Below are 18,534 nucleotides of genomic sequence, written 5' to 3'. Positions count from 1 at the left end.
ATATATTCATGAAACCAATTATGTATTGGTTTGTATGGAATAATGTCGGTACACCTTTATATGAAATATTTAATAAATAATATTTAATTTGATTTAATATTAAATATTTTTATATAAAATGCATTATATTCAATATTGATTTACTTTCAGCATTTTCATCACAAAACTGAAATAAAAAAATGCATCTATTTTTGAGTTGCTTTTTTGTTTGAGAATTGAATTGAATTGAATTGAATTGAAGCAAGTGTTGATCCTAACGGCCAGATATGCAGTGAGTACAAACAAATGCTTTTTAAATAATACACTACAAACTTTTCCGAAGCCAGAGTCTAGGATTCCTGTCGAAACACACATGCTTTTATTTTTCTTTTCTTTTCTAAAGAAAGAAGATGTGGGATTGTTATCAGAAGGTGTTAAAGGAAGAATCTACAACACATACATTTTGTACTTTTTGTACATACAGATATGCAATGTTTACAAATTCTTAGATTCCATATATTTGGTTTGTTTTTATAATAAATGAGATACAAAATTGAATACCATTAAATTTAACATAGCTGTTACACTAATTTGATTTGAAGAACCTCTTTAAAAACACACAAGACACACAAAGCAGTATATTAGTATATGTATATACTTCAGATACAAATACCTGTGAAATCTAATAAGACCAGCCTGGATTGGCAGTAGTCATATTGTGCTGTATGAACGGATGAGATTCATTCATTAGCATCCAAACACAATCTGTGCATGCGAGAGCCACTGGAGCAGGACCAGATGTTCTGCATGATCCCAGTGCACTAATCACATCAAGACAATGTCCTGTGTTAATATCTGATAGAGTTTCCTGCAGGCGGATGCTGGAATAATTCAGTATGATGCAAATGTGCTGTCAGTTTGGGTCTACGTAAATAAAGCTGACCCAGCTTGTGTGGTCTTTTCACACTGAGGCATAAAGAAAAACTAAAAAAACTGTATTGTTGCAAGAAAATGAGCCTAACCCATTGAGTTTTCCTCTTATGCTTTTATGGAATTGAAATTAAATGTTCCAAACCAACTCTCAGATCCTCAGTCCAAGCCTCTCAGTGTACTGCACGTCTGAAAATAGACGCTATCTACACACTGTAAAAATAAATAAATAAATAATTTAATTTTATGATTTAATTATTAAATCATAAAAAATTATTTGTTATTGCACTGACAATTTTTTTTAAGTTTAGTCAACTGAAATATGTGTATTAAGTTGTCACTTAATATTAAGTTACATAAAATGTCAATTTGAAAAATTGTTAGAAAATTTTTAGTCTGCAAGGTGGCAAATTATTTTAAGTTTATTATTATTTTATAAATTATTATATAGTAATAATTATTATTATAAATTTTTATTATCTTAATAAATTATTATTATTATTATTACAGTGCAGTAATGGATTTCACAAAATATTTAACGGAAAATAGGTGAATGCCTTTACATGTCTTAAATGGGTAAACTTTCCTTTCCATTCCATTCCTTTCCTTTCCTTTCCTTTCCTTTCCTTTCCTTTCCTTTCCTTTCCTTTCCTTTCCTTTCCTTTACTTTACTTTCCTTTCCTTTCCATTACTTTCCTTTCCTTTCCTTTCCTTTCCTTTCCTTTCCTTTCCTTTCCTTTCCTTTCCTTTCCTTTCCTTTCCTTTCCTTTCCTCTCCTTTCCTTTCCTTTTCTTTCCATTCCATTCCATTCCATTCCATTCCTTATTGAGTATTTTAGTCGCAAACATTCGAACACTGTTTTCCAAGTTACATGCAATTAATGTGCTATTGAATATCAGAGTCTCTAACTGAACTCGATATCTCTTCTTGAGGTGGTTCGAGTCGTTCTTCACTATCAGTCGAGCAGCTTCATCAGTGCACATGCTGATGTTTTCAGTCAGTGCACATATTCTCTGGGCAATAAGCACTCATTTTATAACTTTTAGAGAAAGTGAGGGATAGTAGATGTTATTGTTAATTTGGTCTTCGGTCTAATGAACTCACAGGTCTGTGTGGGGTCATAAAGCACTAAATTTGGAATCAGTGAAAGTGAACATTCATAGCTAAACGTCCCATAAAATACAGAATCTTCCCTTATTTTAAGGTAAAATGATGCGTCCTGTATCAAATCAATATGTAACTATCCCTTTAACCCTTTAACTCCGTTTTCTCTCTGTGTTGTCTTTAGGAGTACGTCTGACCGTATGAGATCCAGGAGAGCGTCTGCGGAGCTCATGATGGGTTTTCCACTGTCCTCGGAGTCCTCTTTCTGTGCCATTCCGCCCGGATGGATGATTAACACCATGACGATTCCCACCACCACGGCCAGGAATGTGGTCCACAGGTAGTAAGAGATGGTGATGAGACCCAGCCGACTGGAGCACTTGGCATCTAGCGCAGCCAGACCTGACATCAGACTGACAGAGAGCAGACAGAGGCATGTTCATGTCAAAACAATAGAGGTTTAATACAATGAGCTTTAATTGTAGTGTTTTTTTTCTCTCCATACATTTGAATGTCTACTACTTAATTATATCATATCTGAGCAAAGAAGTTATGACAACCATACATTTTTGACAATGATTTAAAGGGGGGAAAAATGAATTCAGTGTAATGATAGCTCACAAATATTATATTAAATATTTCATTATTATTATTATTATTATTTTTTTTTTTTTAAGAAGTCTTGTGATCCCCAAGGTATTTATTAGATCAATACAGTTAAACAGCAATATTGTGAAATGTTATTAAAATTTCTAATGAATTTTCAGCATCATTACTCCAGTCTTCAGTGTCACATGATCATTCATAAATTATTCTAATATGATGATTTGCTGCTCATTTCTTTTTATTATTATTGTTATACATGTTAAAAACAGGTGTGCTGCTATATTTTGGTGGAAACCAGGAGAGAGAGAGAAGGTGCCCTCTTAACAGCTGCTCCGTCAGACACAGATTACACATTAATGACTGCAGCAGAAATATAGCTTTTTCTCATTCACATAATTGTCTTTTCCTGCACTGAATGGCTTCAGGCTTGATGATTCTGAGTACAATAATGTTTTGATACATACAGTCATACATGAGGATGTTGAGAAATTGAGATTAATATTCTGGTCTCTCTTTTAATATCTATCTTTTATGTTTTATCCTTTGACTTGGACCAGTAAGAAACAGCAACATCTTTACTTTTGCATGACCCAGAGGATGCTCTTTCAAACCTCAGGACACTTAACTCAGTTGTTTCATTTTAGAAAAACATTTTGGCTTGCATTGCTTAAAATTACTAAAATAGTCATTAGTTGTCTACAGTGGTATAAATTAATGTGGATAGCAGGGATGGGTCAATCCTAAACAGACATCAGTTTTCTGGTGTTGTGTTGTGTTGTGTTTTTTTTTTGTAATGCAGTCAAGTGTTTGTGTCACACATAAAACACACAAACAAACAAAAGAGCCATTTACCTAAAAACAGAACTGCAAAAACTAATCTCTGATGAGCAATAGCTGGTAAAGTTGTAACCGAAACACTATTTCAATGCTGTATATTCACTTTTTTATGGCCTGTGTTCAGTACATGTTTTACACATTAATCATTCAGTAAAAAATCAAAGCCATAAAGCAAAACCAACCAGCTCTGAGAAAAAAATAAATAAAATAAAAATGCTGCTTCACAAACTTTGATTTAAAGCACAAAGTATCTGACAATCAGAAGTAAGAAGTCTTTTATGAAAGGAATCAGCTTCTCATCCCATGAATCACTGCGAGTGATGTGTACTTTACTATTGATAAAAAGTTTGGCATATTTAAGATTTTTGAACGTTTTTGAATAAAGTCTCTTATTTTCACCAAGGCTGCATTTATTTGATGCCATTCAATGTTCAGGGGAACATTTAATGAGTAATTTACTTAGAAATAAGTAATTTTGTTAAGCAAGGATGCATTCAATTGCTCAAAAATGACAGTAAAACTTCTGTATTACAAAATATTTATATTTCAAATAAATGCTGTTCTTGAACTTTATATTCATCAAAAATGTATAGTATCTAGAAGTAGCATAACTCTTTTCAAGACAATAATAATAAAACAAAATGTTCATTGAGCAGCAAATCAGTATATTAAAATGATTTCTGGAGGATCATGTGACACATGTTTTTATAATATTTCGCAATATTACGGTTTTTATTTTGGATCAAATAAATGCAGATTTGGTGAGCATGAGTCGTCTTTTATCGTATGATTGATAGATATAATCAGTGCTTATTAAATAATAAGAGTTATTTTTCGTAGTTTGTTGAGTTTAAGCAACCAAATACACATAATATGATGTCTGATGGTTGTTGAGAAATAAAACAGTTTCATGGCACACTCTATTAAAAAACAGGGGGGGGGGGGCAAAAATTAAACAACACTGCATCGTCAGTGTTGTGTTGTATCAGACACGTGCAATTAACATTAGGCTATATAAAAAACAAGCTCAAATGGAGTTAACAAGGTCTTTGGCCGGTTAATGAGGAGATCTGTGTTTTGTCCGCATCTGAGACAAGTGCAGCGCATTATATGCTATCATCACCTTTTACAGGCTATATAACGTTTATTGTTGCTATATGGGCGCTTAGTTTTTATTGTTGTTTAGTAAACTTGGCCAATGTCTCATGATATAAACGATAAAGCGCTTATGCACAGGATATTCAAAACGTACAAAAGTATATTGGCTAGATGGCAAAAAAAAAACTTCAGTCTTCAAACACACAAAGACAATAGCCTTTACAGACATAGTGTTTGAGTAAAGAAAATGCTGTACTATTCAAACAGTTATTTGTTTACCCTTGCTTTGCAGATAAGCTGAGATCTGTCTCTTCCAGGCTGTGCGCGCGTCAATCTGAGAGGAGGCGGGGGGAGTGGCGAGGTTTCGCTTAGAGTTTGAGGATCCAGTTGCGTAATAAAGTTTTACTGACAAGCTCTTTTAAATACTTATCATTGGTTAAATATTTGTAAAACCCTCTGATTTAAAATAATAATAACGAATTATAATAGAGATATGAATTTTGGTTAATTTTTCACGGCACATATCTGTCTGCCATACGGAAACGCCACCCCTGGAGGAGGGGGATCCACCAAAATGATGTGCCGGATCCGATTTCGGAGGTGCCGGATCCGGATCTGGCTTGTTCCAGCACAAATTAAGCCCTGGATATAAACTCACAATTAACATTTGAAATTTTTATTCCATGGCAGAAAATAAGCTTCCATAGAGGTTTCCATGTCCTTCTCATTCTGATGCTACTGCTGATGTAAGGTCAGTGTAATGGGCATGTTTGCATGCAGTCCATCCTCTTGTTCAAGGTCGTGACCCTGATGAGCATTGTGGGTAATCTGCATCCAGCTGCAGTGACGTTTCAATCTGGACTTGCATGCTGATGGATTTATTAAGGAAATAGCAAATCTATTTCTCTCTCTCTTTATCCGCTCCTGTTGTCAGTGTGACTTTAGACCCTCGCTGACCTTATCAGTGGAGAGGAAACAATCATCATCAGAATTACGAAGCATATGTTGAACTACAGTCATAATCTCAATGAATGGATGTAAAAGACACTGTAGAGCCAAAAAATGCATGAATTTCAGTGCATTAGATGATAACGTAAAACTGACTGGCATTTACTTTAATGTAACATTGTGCAAGCGTTTTTTTAGGCAAAACACTAATTCATTGAAGTTCAAATATATACAACAATAAATGTAATATACAAAATGAGGTGACATTGCAAATACCATAGTGGCTTTGCATGGCATGACTGATAGCATCTTTAAATATAATTGCAGGGTCCTGAAGGATAAAAGGATTTAGGGGAAGATAAGATGTTCACATGTACTTTAAAAGGCAAAAATGATGGCTTTCAGGTCTCTTGTAAATGTCACATCCAACAGATCTCCACAGAGAGTAGCGCACACAGCCTCTTTTACTGTGAGAGGGAAGAAAGCCTGGCCGACACATCTCCATCAGCATCATCTCAGTCAGTGACTGATCGCATGCCTCGGTGGGTCGACTTCAAAACAACAAATCCCCTCTGAAGCCCTGAGCTGCCTGACAGCCAGATCAGCAGCATGACGTGACCCGAGATTTAGCTTCCACAAATATCTACATACACTCTTAAATGAAGTGTGTGGCTGGAGAGATGGCTGCCTTTAATTACCTCTCTAAAATTGTATTGTGAAGTGTGTTCAAGATATTTCACCTTTTTTTTTTAATAAAAATCTACAACCAGTCTGAGGGTTGTTCGTCACAAAAATATAATTAAAAACCATGCTATATATTGTTAATAACAAAGTTTTATATTTTAAAGGTCCCTTTTTTCATGCTTTTTTTGAAGAGTTGATTGTGTTTACAGTGTGCAATATAACATGTGTTCATGTTTTGCGTGTAAAACAAAACACAGCCCAAACAAAGGTGATTGGACTCCGAGATGAAAATAACAGCGTTTCGACGACATGGCGACAAACACAAACGCAGCTTTTCCTTTTCTCCGTCGGAGCGCAACAAGACCACGCCCCCTTTTTGTGTATTGATGTGGGCGGAGGTTAGTCAAAAAACTGTTTTAGTGACGTCATTACTGCAGGAACTAGAGGGACGTAGTCCAAACGGGTCGTTTTTTGTAGGCGAATTCTGTTAAATAAAATATCTCGCTTGGCATTGAACTTTGAGCTTTAGAATTTTACAGATATTATTTATACTCTAACAACAACATTATACACTAACTAAAGTTTAAAACATAGGATCACGAAGAATGGACCTTTAAATAATTGTGTAAGCCTCACAGTGCTTTGGTCCAAATGCCTGCTTTGCTCTTTTACATCACCCACACACACAGTGTGGCCAAGTACACTGTTTTCACGCAGAATTGGGCTACTTTAACACTGTTGGCAAAGGTTGTTTTTCATGTCCACAGATTGAGTTTTGGGTTAGTTTCGAGTAGCAATTTGCCGGGTTTTGTTGTGGAACCAATGTATGCCAATGTATTTTACTCTTAGCAATAATAACGTTGCCTATTTGATGGAAAGGGTTGCCATGTTTTCACAATAAAACTTGCCCAATTGCTACTCGAAACTAGCCTAAACGAACCGCATTTTCGAGGGGATCCCCTGGTAACAAATTGTGTTCCGGGGGATAAAATACGTGTTATTGGGGTCGCTTCTACCTGCAGTGCTGACATGAAAAACAACATGTGGCAACAGTGAAAGTAGCCAAATTCCATGGGAAAATCATGGACTTGGAAACAATGTGAAGGATGTTGATTTCTACAACGGACACGAGTGCTGTCTTGGTGTGACCACAACAGCTTCAAGTTCACAAATAAAACAATGATTTGCGCAAAAAGAATGATTCGTTTTCAACTGAGAAAACTGTATTTGCATTGTTTTATGATCACTTGTGCAGGCTGAATTCTGTCGCAGTGACACCAAATTGTACACTGTTTAACTTTTTATGCTCTAGCGGTTAAAGCTGAAAATCACAAGTTATTGTGGAAGAACATTGTTTTGGGCCTAACATGAGGGGTGCAAAACAGAAATATGTCTTATGAACAAAGTGTAGTTTATGCTGCTGTTGTTTCGGTTCAGTTGTTTTAAAATGCTGACATTAGACATAACGACAAAAGTAGTATCTGGTTTAGAGAGTGGTATTGTTACTAGTATAAACATTGTTTTGTGAACCTAGACCATACTGGAAATGTGATTCTATGCAAACTACTGTATGTTGATTGGTGTTTTATTGTGAGTTCTGTCGCTTATGCTTTTCAGTTTGAGGTTTAGTTGTTGTGGCTTCAAGTTCATTTTACTGCTTACAGTATAGTAGCCTGATCTTCTTTCTTTTATTTATGGTTATGATGTAAACACACACTGATGAATGGTGAAAGCATGTAGTTTCCTGGAAAATCCGTCTGACCACTTTCAAATATAATGATTATAGCATTACTATAGTGATTTAAAGGCCAAATGCGCGTGTGTGTGTGTGTGTGTGTGTTTGAGAGGTGTCTATAAATGAGAAGGAATAACTGGTGATGGTAGCCTATGTTTCTAAAATTGATTGAGGATTTTCACCAAAGGATTTTTTTCCCCAGGGAATAACTGTGAAATTAGCTGATAAATACACCCCCATAACTGTGCTGAAAGAATAACAAATTAATTGATTGAGAGCTCTGTTGGCTCTCTCCTTCATCCCAAACCGACTCGCTCTCCACAGTTTCTGTTTGTGTGTTTAACACCCTTTCATGCTGGTATCTTTAAATGCAAATCAAAGCAGTGAACTGTTTGAGCGTGTATGATTAAACTTGAATTGGCTCAGAAAAACTATTTCAATTATTTCAAACCAAGCAGATTGCAGCAGATTTCTGAAGATCATGTGACACTGAAGACTGGAGTAATGGTGCTGAAAATTCAGCTTTGAGCAAAGGAATAAATTACATTTTAAAATATATATTCAAAAAGAAAAAAGGTTTTTGAAATTGTAATAATATTTTACAATATTACTGTATTTTTACTGTTCATTCATTGCAATGTTTCATTATTTTTATAGTGTCAGCGCAATCACTGTGAATACATCTCAAAAATTCAATATATTTTCCTATGGATGAGCACATTGGTTGAATAGAGAATACAGCAACATACAATACATAAACACACATACCTTTAGAGACTTTAAGTCATCAGGCCACATCTTTAAAGGTGTTTCAAGCTTTATAAAGGATTCAAAAGCCCTATAATTATCCTAAATTAGTCAGGTGTTATTTATATTCTCACATATGAGTTTTTTTATGAGGAACACACCAAAATTGACATCTTGTGGCTTCATTAGAGTTCAAGAGAGAAGATGATTCATGAATAAATCATTATTTTGTGTCAGATCTTTTCAATCAATAATTTGACCCAGTTCTCAAAACTCAAGTTCAGCTCACAGATTCAACGACTAGCGATTTTAATTAAAAAATGATTTAAATATTGGTTTATCGATTTGTGGTTGCTTAAAAGCATCAATTGCGTGGAAAACACTTACCATCATATAGTCTTCATATTTAGTTTGTGTGTGTGTGTGTGTGTGTTGCACAGAGGAAAGCTGGGTTTAGATCAACATGTCAATGGAATAAATAAAAAAAGTTACAGATCTCATTTTTATGAGAATTAGATTTCACACTCCCCCTGGTATAACTGTGGTTTACTGTTTTAATAAATTAAAATGGATAATTCACCCAAAAATGAAACATAAAAGAAGATATTTTGAAGATTGCTGGTAATCAAACAGTTGGTGGTTGCCAGTGACTTCCATAGTAGGAAAAAAAATACTTTGGAAGTCAATGGCAACCACCAACTGTTTGATTACCAGCAATCTTCAAAATATCTTCTTTTATGTTCAACATAAGAAAGCAACTCATACAGGTTTGAAACGACATGAGGGTAAATGATGACAGAATTTTCATCTGTCAGCGGCTGAGCTGAGGTTCACTCCAGTGTCAAATCTCACATGAATGGGATTATTCTGAAATTGTTTTTATTGGCTCCAGTGCATCTCCTCTCATTGTTAAGGAGGCCCCACTATCATATACAGGATCATTCGCAAGGTTCATCATATGTGCCTTTATATGTAAGGCTTTGTGCATTGAATAGTTGACAGAATTGGTGTTAATAGACTATTGGAGAACAAAAAATGATTTAGGATTTTTCACTGTTGTTTACATCAGGCCTTGAATTGAATTGAGCTGACAAAGGACACTTGTGTCCTCAAATTTTCATTTGGTTCATTGTTTTAAAAAGTTGACCTTTTTAATAGGCTGTTCCACCTTGGGCTGCAGGATTAATCAAATGCGATTGTCACACAGTCCAAACACACACAGTTCACAAGTTTAAAGACCACTAAAAACAGAATGCATTTAATGAACTTTACTGGAATATTATTAAAAGGAAAAATGTTATACAGTTTTAAGTTAAATGCATCAGTCTGGTGTACTCTGGGATTAAGAAATCCAAACTATGTTCAGTATGCAAATTAAACAAAGACAAAGTCATTTTTTTCACCTGTTTGTTGAAACAATTATTTTCTACATTTTTGTGCCAAATACATTTCACTTTTAAGAGCAAGCAACTGCACTAGCATCTGATCTACTGCATGGAGTAAGACTGCCTGTTAAACAGTTTACAAGACCAAAAGCCACTAGATTATGGAAATGCGTCATATCTGCATGTTTTGATTAGACATGCTCAACTGCCAAGATGTTGAAATCATATTTACAGACATCAGTTACTGGCTCTCACAATGTCCTGGCAGATATTCATCAAATTATAGTGGAGAAGGCACGCTCAACTACCACGTCGTTTAATCGGAGCGAGTAATAAAGTTATCCAGAAAAAAAACGCACTCTCAAGATATCCTTTTATAAATTTATTCGTACCATCATCAGAAATTCATCAAACCCAGAATCAGAAAGAAATAATAAAAGAGCTGGAAAGCACTGCAGAAATAGGATTTAGTTCATTTAAGTTTAATCGTGATCTATTTTAGATGTGTATCTTATGAATGGCATGGCAACAAGAAGATAATTTTTCCAAATAAGGTTCCTGTTATCTGATACTTGTGAACTTTACCGTGCAGCATTAAAAAAGATATAGATTTGCTTTAAAACTTCTAGCACAATACATTCAGTTATAAGTTCAGAATGGAATTCTATGAATTCTATGCATTCTATTTTTTTAAAGCGCACAATTAAAACACTGTCATATAAAGTTATGACCTTGTTAATGATGGTTGTTTAAAATCTAATTTTGTGTAAAATTGTCTTAACTTTCGCTGTATAATTGAATAATACGTCAAAGATGATGTTGAAAGTCAAGCCTGACATTATTTCTGATTCATCTATTACAATGAAAAGTAGGTCAAAAGCATTTCATATCGAGATACATAATTCATTTTTATATTTCTGCCTGTACCTTTTTCTATTTTCAGTTTTCAGAGAAAACTAATTAAATTTCAGCTCTAAAGCAGCTCTGCAAAAGATATATTAAAAAGTGCCATTTTTCAGCTCAATTTAGTTTCAGTTCATTTCAATAATATGAAATGAGTTCAATTCAGCTATACATGCAGCTTTACAGAAGACAATAGCATTATTATCATTCAGCTCAAATCAGTTCTGTCTTCTATTTGGTTCAAATGTCATTCTCATATATACTGTCAGTTCTGTCAGATTGATGATAATACTGCATATTATTTGTCTTTTAAGATAGAGAATTTTAAATTGTGCGCAGAATAAACTGTAATCTGAAGACTTGTAATGCATATTTAAAAGTAATCTAAAATGTCCTCTGTTTCTCACTAATTAAAGCCTTCAGAGCATTCAATATTCCTTACAAACAGTAATTGACAGGATTTGCTTCATCACTGAGGTCAGACTGCTAGTAAATAGCTGTTTTATAAAACAATATATGTCCTGTGTTGATCCATAATGTGGAAAGCCACGCATGCAACCAAAAGACAGATATTAACCAAAGGCAATTACATTCAGTCTGACATGATTTTATTCAAACAAACCGCGCAAATGATGGACATTTTGATTTTAAGATGTCAAGTGCACTTGTGGTCTACAACAGAAGCTCACATGCAATATATATTCTCAGCCAATTTATGAAAGAGGAGTTATAAGAGGCTATAACAAACAAGAACATAAAGGGTAACTTAAGAAACACTACAAACTGCATCAGACAACCTCTCATCTTCTTTTTTAGAGTCTTCACATTGATTTTATAATCCATCTAATGCATGTGAAGAATGCTCAGATAGGTAAAAATAACTTGGTTTTCTTACATCCCTCAGTTTTGTAGGATACAAACAGAACAAGCCAAAAGTCATGGACAAAGTGATGAAAAACTGAAAAATTGACGTGAACCAATTGCAAACACAGATGCGAATGGAATCTGGCCACCAAATAGCCCAGAGATATTTTAAGGTCATTAAACTGTATGTTCTGTGACTGAGATAGAAAAATGAGCAATCCAAACTCAGGGCACATGCTGTACATAATACTGAAAGGTTTGATGGACTGTTTGTTGAAAAAGGGTCAAAGGTCAATATTTCTCAACGTATGTGATAGAGCACCACTTTTCTGCACATTGATCATTTTTGTAAAAGTGTCTTTACTCACACTTTGGCGGATCCATTCATTTGGGCAAGTTATGTAAGTTATACTTGATTTGTATTTTTTTTTGGTCTCATTTTAGAATAAATATAACTGTTCAAACTCTAATACTCTAATTGGTTTGTGTTAGAGAAACACTACATAAAACCATTCCCCAGCTGATTGATTATATTAAAAATGACAAATCTGTTATGCATTCATTTCTAGAACTTAAATTTGAATGTTAGATAAAGCCAGATTTAAAATGTGGGTTTCATTTGATTGACATATTAGAATTGAAGGTTTTTACATGGGATTTTGGATTTCTCTTTTTTATCACTCTATAAATGAGAAAGCAGTCAACAGCCAAAAAAAACAACAACAAAAAAACTATGTTTTTGGGAATAAAAAATGTTATTCCAAACCCTCTGTAAAAGTAGATTGAAGCTATTAGACACAGATTGTACTGTAGCTTTCCCAACTTCTAGCAGTTTTATTAGCACACCAAGTATTAAAAATGAACCCAGTCTGAAACTACACCAGACTACACCACTACAGTGTGATAAACATCAGCAATCTTACAGAATAGCTAGACTGAAAAAAAGGTGTTTGTTTAGCCTGCTGACATTAGTGGGTGTTTCAAAAGTAATCTGAACTTTAGCGATGTGTGTTGATGTAGACTTTAGAAGCAAAGGACCTGTTTGAGACCACGAATAAAATCCTCTTTCACAAAGCTGCCAGGGTGTCAGGGACAAAAATGAAGAGGCTAAAAAAAACCACGAAACAGTTTACCTTTCCTGAACTCTCCAGCATTATATTGTTAGTCATGTATCCTCACCTTAAATGTTCTTCAACAAACTTTCATCTCTGATTCTCACAGTATCTGCTAATATGAAAACCAGTGCACACTTGAAATCTATCATTTTTTTTCATTTTTAAATGTACAAGTGAGGACTTTGGGATGAAATCTACATCCCAGTAGGACAAAGTATTTTTTACAGTGCTACTTACATGCATTTCTGTCTGTACCTGACATAATGCACTACTGCAAAAAAAGGTAGTACACGCAGTATTTGTTTTTAAGCAAAGTCAACATGACATTAAAATTCACTCCATTTACTTTCTTAATGCATGTTCCTGGTCTTATACTGAAAACACAGTTTACCTGTATAAACATCTTATATCATTCTTAAATCGAGATACATTTACTTGAGAATCAAAATGACTCAATGAAAAATGTTCTGAAAAATTATCATAATTGAGTTTTTCCTTAAAACACACACAAAAATAAGCTTTTAATGAGTCCTTTTTAGAGGATGTGGAATGAATGTTTGTATGAATTTGAGGCATTCAGTATATACAAACTTAACTGAACCAGTCATACTGGCACATTTTAATTTGAGGCTTATCAGGAGAAAAAGAAGAAAATCCCAGAGAACTATTATACGAGTACATTCTGCTCAAGTACAGCGCTCTGTGTGCATGATTAAAACATTTCATAAGCTGAAGAGAATGCAGCACATAATTCAATTAAATCTCAGACAATAGAACTGATTGTGTAAAACAATGTTTATGGCTCTCCAGTCTCCACGTTATTATACTTCGACACATTAAAAGGCCATATCATGAAATAATGTGTGTGTGTGTGTGTGTGTGTGAGAAAGAGAGTTTAAAGGTTCATTCATTAAAGTCAGCAGTCAGATGAAAACAAGGATGTGCTCTTCTTCTCATGTACATGAGACACTCAGAGGAAATAGGCTAAAGCCAGGCATAGCCTACACCAGTTTTTTTTCCATCAGATTTTGAACCAATTATTGGCTCATGCGACTCTTTTTTTGAGTTGGGCTAAATTTCTGCTTAGTTGTGCAATGTTTGTCGTGCAGTGTCTGTGCAGTGTACAGGGAAAAACAAGAAGCGATACGTTTCTCCTGCCAGGAAATCAGACGGTCTGATGAATTCCTGACATGCCAAAAATGTTGGTCATCCCTCATGAAGGTTTTGCACAGTTGAAGCAGAGCTACAAACAAACTGCTCTAAACTTAGTGATTTTTCTCTTACTGCGCCTGTGCGAAAATAGAACTTGAACTATTTAATCTTGAATGCAGCAAGAAAGAAAACAAAAAGATCTTTTGATAAAATAATGTTATTATCATGGGAAATGTGAACCATTTGTCCATTTTGCAATTAGTGCTAAAGATAAACACGTCCCAAAATTATACATATTTCAGTTTTAAGCCATGAAGGCGAGCCAGTGCATGCCACACAAACAATGTGCAAACTGCATGAGCGTTATTTAGAAGTATTAAACTCCAGTCAATTAATTAAAGGTGCAGTAGGAGATCTTGGAAAATGCTAACTTTAGCCTGATAGCACTGAAAGTGAACGTCCCACCCTCCCTGCAATCACCATCCAAAGCCACACCCCCTGAATGCATAGACAACATTACTACAATAGGCAAAATCAGTGGTTCCCAATTCCAGTCCATATTAGGAAGTGAAGTAAACCCCTGCTCAAGGAGTAGGGAGCAATGATCACTGTGTAGGGATCATATCGTTCAGAACACAGTTCATGCACGTAGCTCACTTCTAAAGAGTTCTAAACTCCGGGTGTGTGTTCACAATGTGTGTGTGTGTTCACAGTGTGTGTGTGTGTGCACTTTGGATGGGTTAAATGCTGAGCACGAATTCTGAGTATGGGTCACCATACTTGGCTGTATGTCACATCACTTTCTTTCACTTTCATTCTGGCTCAGTCTGCAGAGCGTACGTGAACGCGCTAATGATGTATTCTGTAGGTAGGAAAGCAAATTAAAATGCTTGGATCGAGCATTTTGATTGGACAAACATTTTCTGGTACTACGCCTTACACAGTAAAAATAAATACAGATGAATACATTTAGACCACTTAGCTTAATGATTGCTATATCGGGATGCGAAGAGACTTTCAGCCAGCATAACAAAAAAGGTTTCTGAAGACAATCACCTATTGCAACTTTAAGCTACAGAAAGTGAAAGTAAAAACTGACCTAGCTGTCGGCATCTGACAGCTGACGTTTAATGGCGCATATTCTCAGAGACAAGAGACATATTGGGTATATAAAAATGATCTCTTATGGGGCTGATATAGAACCTGCTGTACGTAGTGAACCAACAATAACAACAGAATTGAAGTATTTTCTGTTAAACAATTTTTATAGTTTCATTGATGACTGATTATTACAGTGTTCGGACATTCGGACATAGGCTACTTTAGAGGAATTTTAATTATAGGCCTATTCAATGGGTTCTTCTCAAACGGAAGGCTGCATATCTCGGCTGCCACGTCATCAAACGTCGCTGAAGGCCATCTCAGTTGGAAGGATCCAGGCAAGGCAGCCTTCATTTCGAGGTTCTTCATTCAGCTGAATTTGAAGGATGCACGGGATGTATCCTCAGCAACCTTAAATCACCCACAATCCTTTGTAGGTTACCCATTCAATTTCGTGAAAATAAACTGACGAAAAACGAGTCAGAACTGAGCTTGTCTGAATTTACTATGCCACACAAACTTATCTTATCTTGTCTTATTCTAGCATTTCCTGCAGAGGAGGACTCGAGCCTAAAAGCCTCTGAAGGACTGAACTAGGTAGGATGCAGCCTTCCGTTTGAGAAGCACCCATTGTGTAATATATCTAAATGTTTTAAATCATTTGCAATGAGGATTAAGCTGATTTGATCATTTATTATCCATGCATAAGTTGTGCAATAACAAACTATGAAATTAAAGCGCGGCAAATGAATAATAGACCTATAATAATATATAAAAAAATATATAATCGATAGCTGATGATTTATTTATTTATTTATTTAATTTTTTAAAGATATATCTGGCTATTATGATTTTGCCTGGTAAGATATGTTACTGTATCAAAATTACTGTCCAAAAATATAGACTAAACCCAATCCCTACTCCTAAACCTAACCTTACCTAATTTATTCCTAAAATCAGAGAGAAATGATAGCTGATTAACAAGGGTGTAGAAGCACCTAACCCTGATTGTAAGCCTAAAACAGATATTTTCCTATAAGGTTATCCCTTAGTTCTGATTGGTTGATTGGAATGTTGTTCCAGGATCAACAAGGATGTTGATCCAGGAACATGTTGTACTTGGCGAAATCACAGTCACCTGTCCAATAGCTCTGTGTTTTCAGGAAGAGATGGATGAGAAGCTCTTTATTTAGCACAGCTGGGCCAATTTCTTTAATGAGGTAGAAACTGGTTTATTCTAGTTTATGGCAGGACTCTGAGATGAAGCCAAGACTGCTGGGTTTGTTACTAATCATGATGAAAGTTGCCATTTATATTAATAACTTCAGGAAAACCAGCTAAAACTGTTAAATGTTTGGAACATGGTTTCTAGGAGTTTCAAGTTAATTTAGGTGACTGAAATTGATCAAAAGTGGCATCTATATGTTTCTAAATCAAATAAATGCTGTCCTTTAGTCATCAAAGATCTTCAAACTACTATCACAGCTTCCACAATATGTACGAAGCAGGTCAACCGTTTTCAACAGATTTTTTGTTTTTGTTTTTGTAATTAATGTTTCTTGAACAGCAAATCAGAATAGAATGATTTCTGAAGGACCATGTGACACTGAAGACTGGAGGATTGATGCTGAAATTTAGAGACCCCAAACCTCTGAGCAGTAGTTTTAAACAATGAAAATCTATAGACATTAAACCAGTTTGTTATCCATTAAGAGCAATATCAAGTCTTACCTGGACACAACCAGAGGCAAAATCAACATCTTCAACATCCTCATCAGCAGCTCTCCAGGAAACTGGAAGTATTTCACTTCCTAGAGTAGAAAAGAGACACAGCAATCAACAAAACACTGATCGGTCACAAGTTTTCCACACAACTGAGAAATGATGTCCCACAAATAATCTTATCAGGCCACTCTTCTGTTGTGTTGAGGTCAGTTTGACCCACACTCGGTTTTCAGACTGTTTGAATACTGCTTAAACTGTGTATTACTTATGAGTTCTCATTTAGGGTGCAAAATCAGCACTTTGAAAAACTTAAATATGAAATGCGTGAAAAATCCTGGAAATGATTTATTATCATCTGAAAAATGATAAATGTTTCCTTGTCAAATTTAGTTTCATAATCAAAAAAATCTGTCAAAATTTTTTCTCACCCTAACCCGATGTAAAAAAGACTGAGGATGTGCAAATAAATATTTATATGTAGAAATACAGTAATGCTAGAGACTGTTTCATGGTTTCTGTAGGTTTTGTTAAAGTAATTTTGTTGTTCTTATTGTTGTTCTTTGTAAGACCTTAAGTTTTTTTAAGACCTTTAAGACAAAAAAAAATTTGTAAGGGGACACAAATAAATTCCAGATTAAAACAACAACAAATATCTGCCAATGGGTTTAGAAAAATTTAATATTAATAATTGACACCATTGACAGATCTTTTTTCTTGTTTTAAATAAGCTCAAATAATTTTGTTAAGTTTTGTAGAAAATAAGACTTTATATCTTCTCTTTGCTTCTTGAGTAAATATATATTGATTTAAGGTTGTAATATTGTAGAGACAAAATACTGTGGAAGATATTAGTAATATTATTATTTGAGGGTAGACATTTTAAGTCATTTTTGAAACAGAAAAAATTCATTATACTGTAGTTGCACCACTGTGTCTGTTTTTTATTCGTATTTTGTATTATTAATAATATTATTTTGTATTTTGGGTCTGCGCTGCTAATTATGAACACAAATAAATTGATAAATTGATTAGTACTAAATTAAACTAATTTGCTAAAATATTTTGTATTTTGTAGTCTTTGACAAGCTACAATCAAGGTGCCGATTTTTGCATGGAAACCAATGTGGTTTCTGAACACAGCAAGAAGTTTAACTAGAGAAAGTTCAGAAAACAGCAGGAATCAGCAGATCTTATTGAGTTTCCCGTCATCTCCCTCTAGCAGTGACCGCAGTCTGATACTAAAGAAACTGCCTGGTGATAACGCCCAAATCTCTCTCTCTCAGTGGTTGGATGCTTGGCCTGCGGTCAGAACTCTGAGAAAGCCTCTTTGCTTTAAGCTCTGCTGGTTTTGTGTCGTGCTATGAGAGCAGAGGGCTGCCAAAGCCGAGAAATTAATCATCTTAAAAGTCAAAGCAGCACTCCATAGACTGCTTACACAAACTCACACAGAATTAGAAACATATTTCAGACTATTTTAAATTCTGTTTGGATGAGTGCTTGCTGATTAAATGCAAATATTTAAATATCTAAATGTCAAAATAATTGTCATGCATACATTCACACAAAGATTTAAGTGCAAATATGCATACAGGCACAAACGGTGGAAAGGGAATGGATTTAA

The 18,534-nt window shown here is 34.9% G+C and overlaps 1 protein-coding gene and 1 long non-coding RNA gene across 2 annotated transcripts in view; one reads left to right on the top strand and one right to left on the bottom strand.

Annotated features, from left to right (window-relative positions):
• The window catches only part of slc1a7b (solute carrier family 1 member 7b), a 65,121-nt gene that overhangs the window by 22,184 nt on the left and 24,403 nt on the right, over nt 1-18,534 (bottom strand). Inside the window, exons 2-3 of the mRNA XM_059528425.1 lie at nt 16,920-16,999; nt 2,211-2,426 (exon numbers count right to left, since the gene is read on the bottom strand). Coding sequence (XP_059384408.1) covers nt 2,211-2,426; nt 16,920-16,999 — 296 coding nt within the window. The remainder of the gene's footprint in view (nt 1-2,210; nt 2,427-16,919; nt 17,000-18,534) is intronic.
• LOC132118529 (uncharacterized) lies at nt 238-17,073 on the top strand. Its single transcript, XR_009425906.1, has 3 exons — nt 238-271; nt 2,198-2,345; nt 16,764-17,073. It is a non-coding gene; the product is annotated as an uncharacterized LOC132118529 (long non-coding RNA).

Source organism: Carassius carassius, chromosome 37 (genome assembly GCF_963082965.1).
Source record: "Carassius carassius chromosome 37, fCarCar2.1, whole genome shotgun sequence".
NCBI lineage: Eukaryota > Metazoa > Chordata > Actinopteri > Cypriniformes > Cyprinidae > Carassius > Carassius carassius.
The sequence above is the reverse complement of the archived record's forward strand: the minus strand, read 5'-3'. Positions and strand labels throughout refer to the sequence as shown.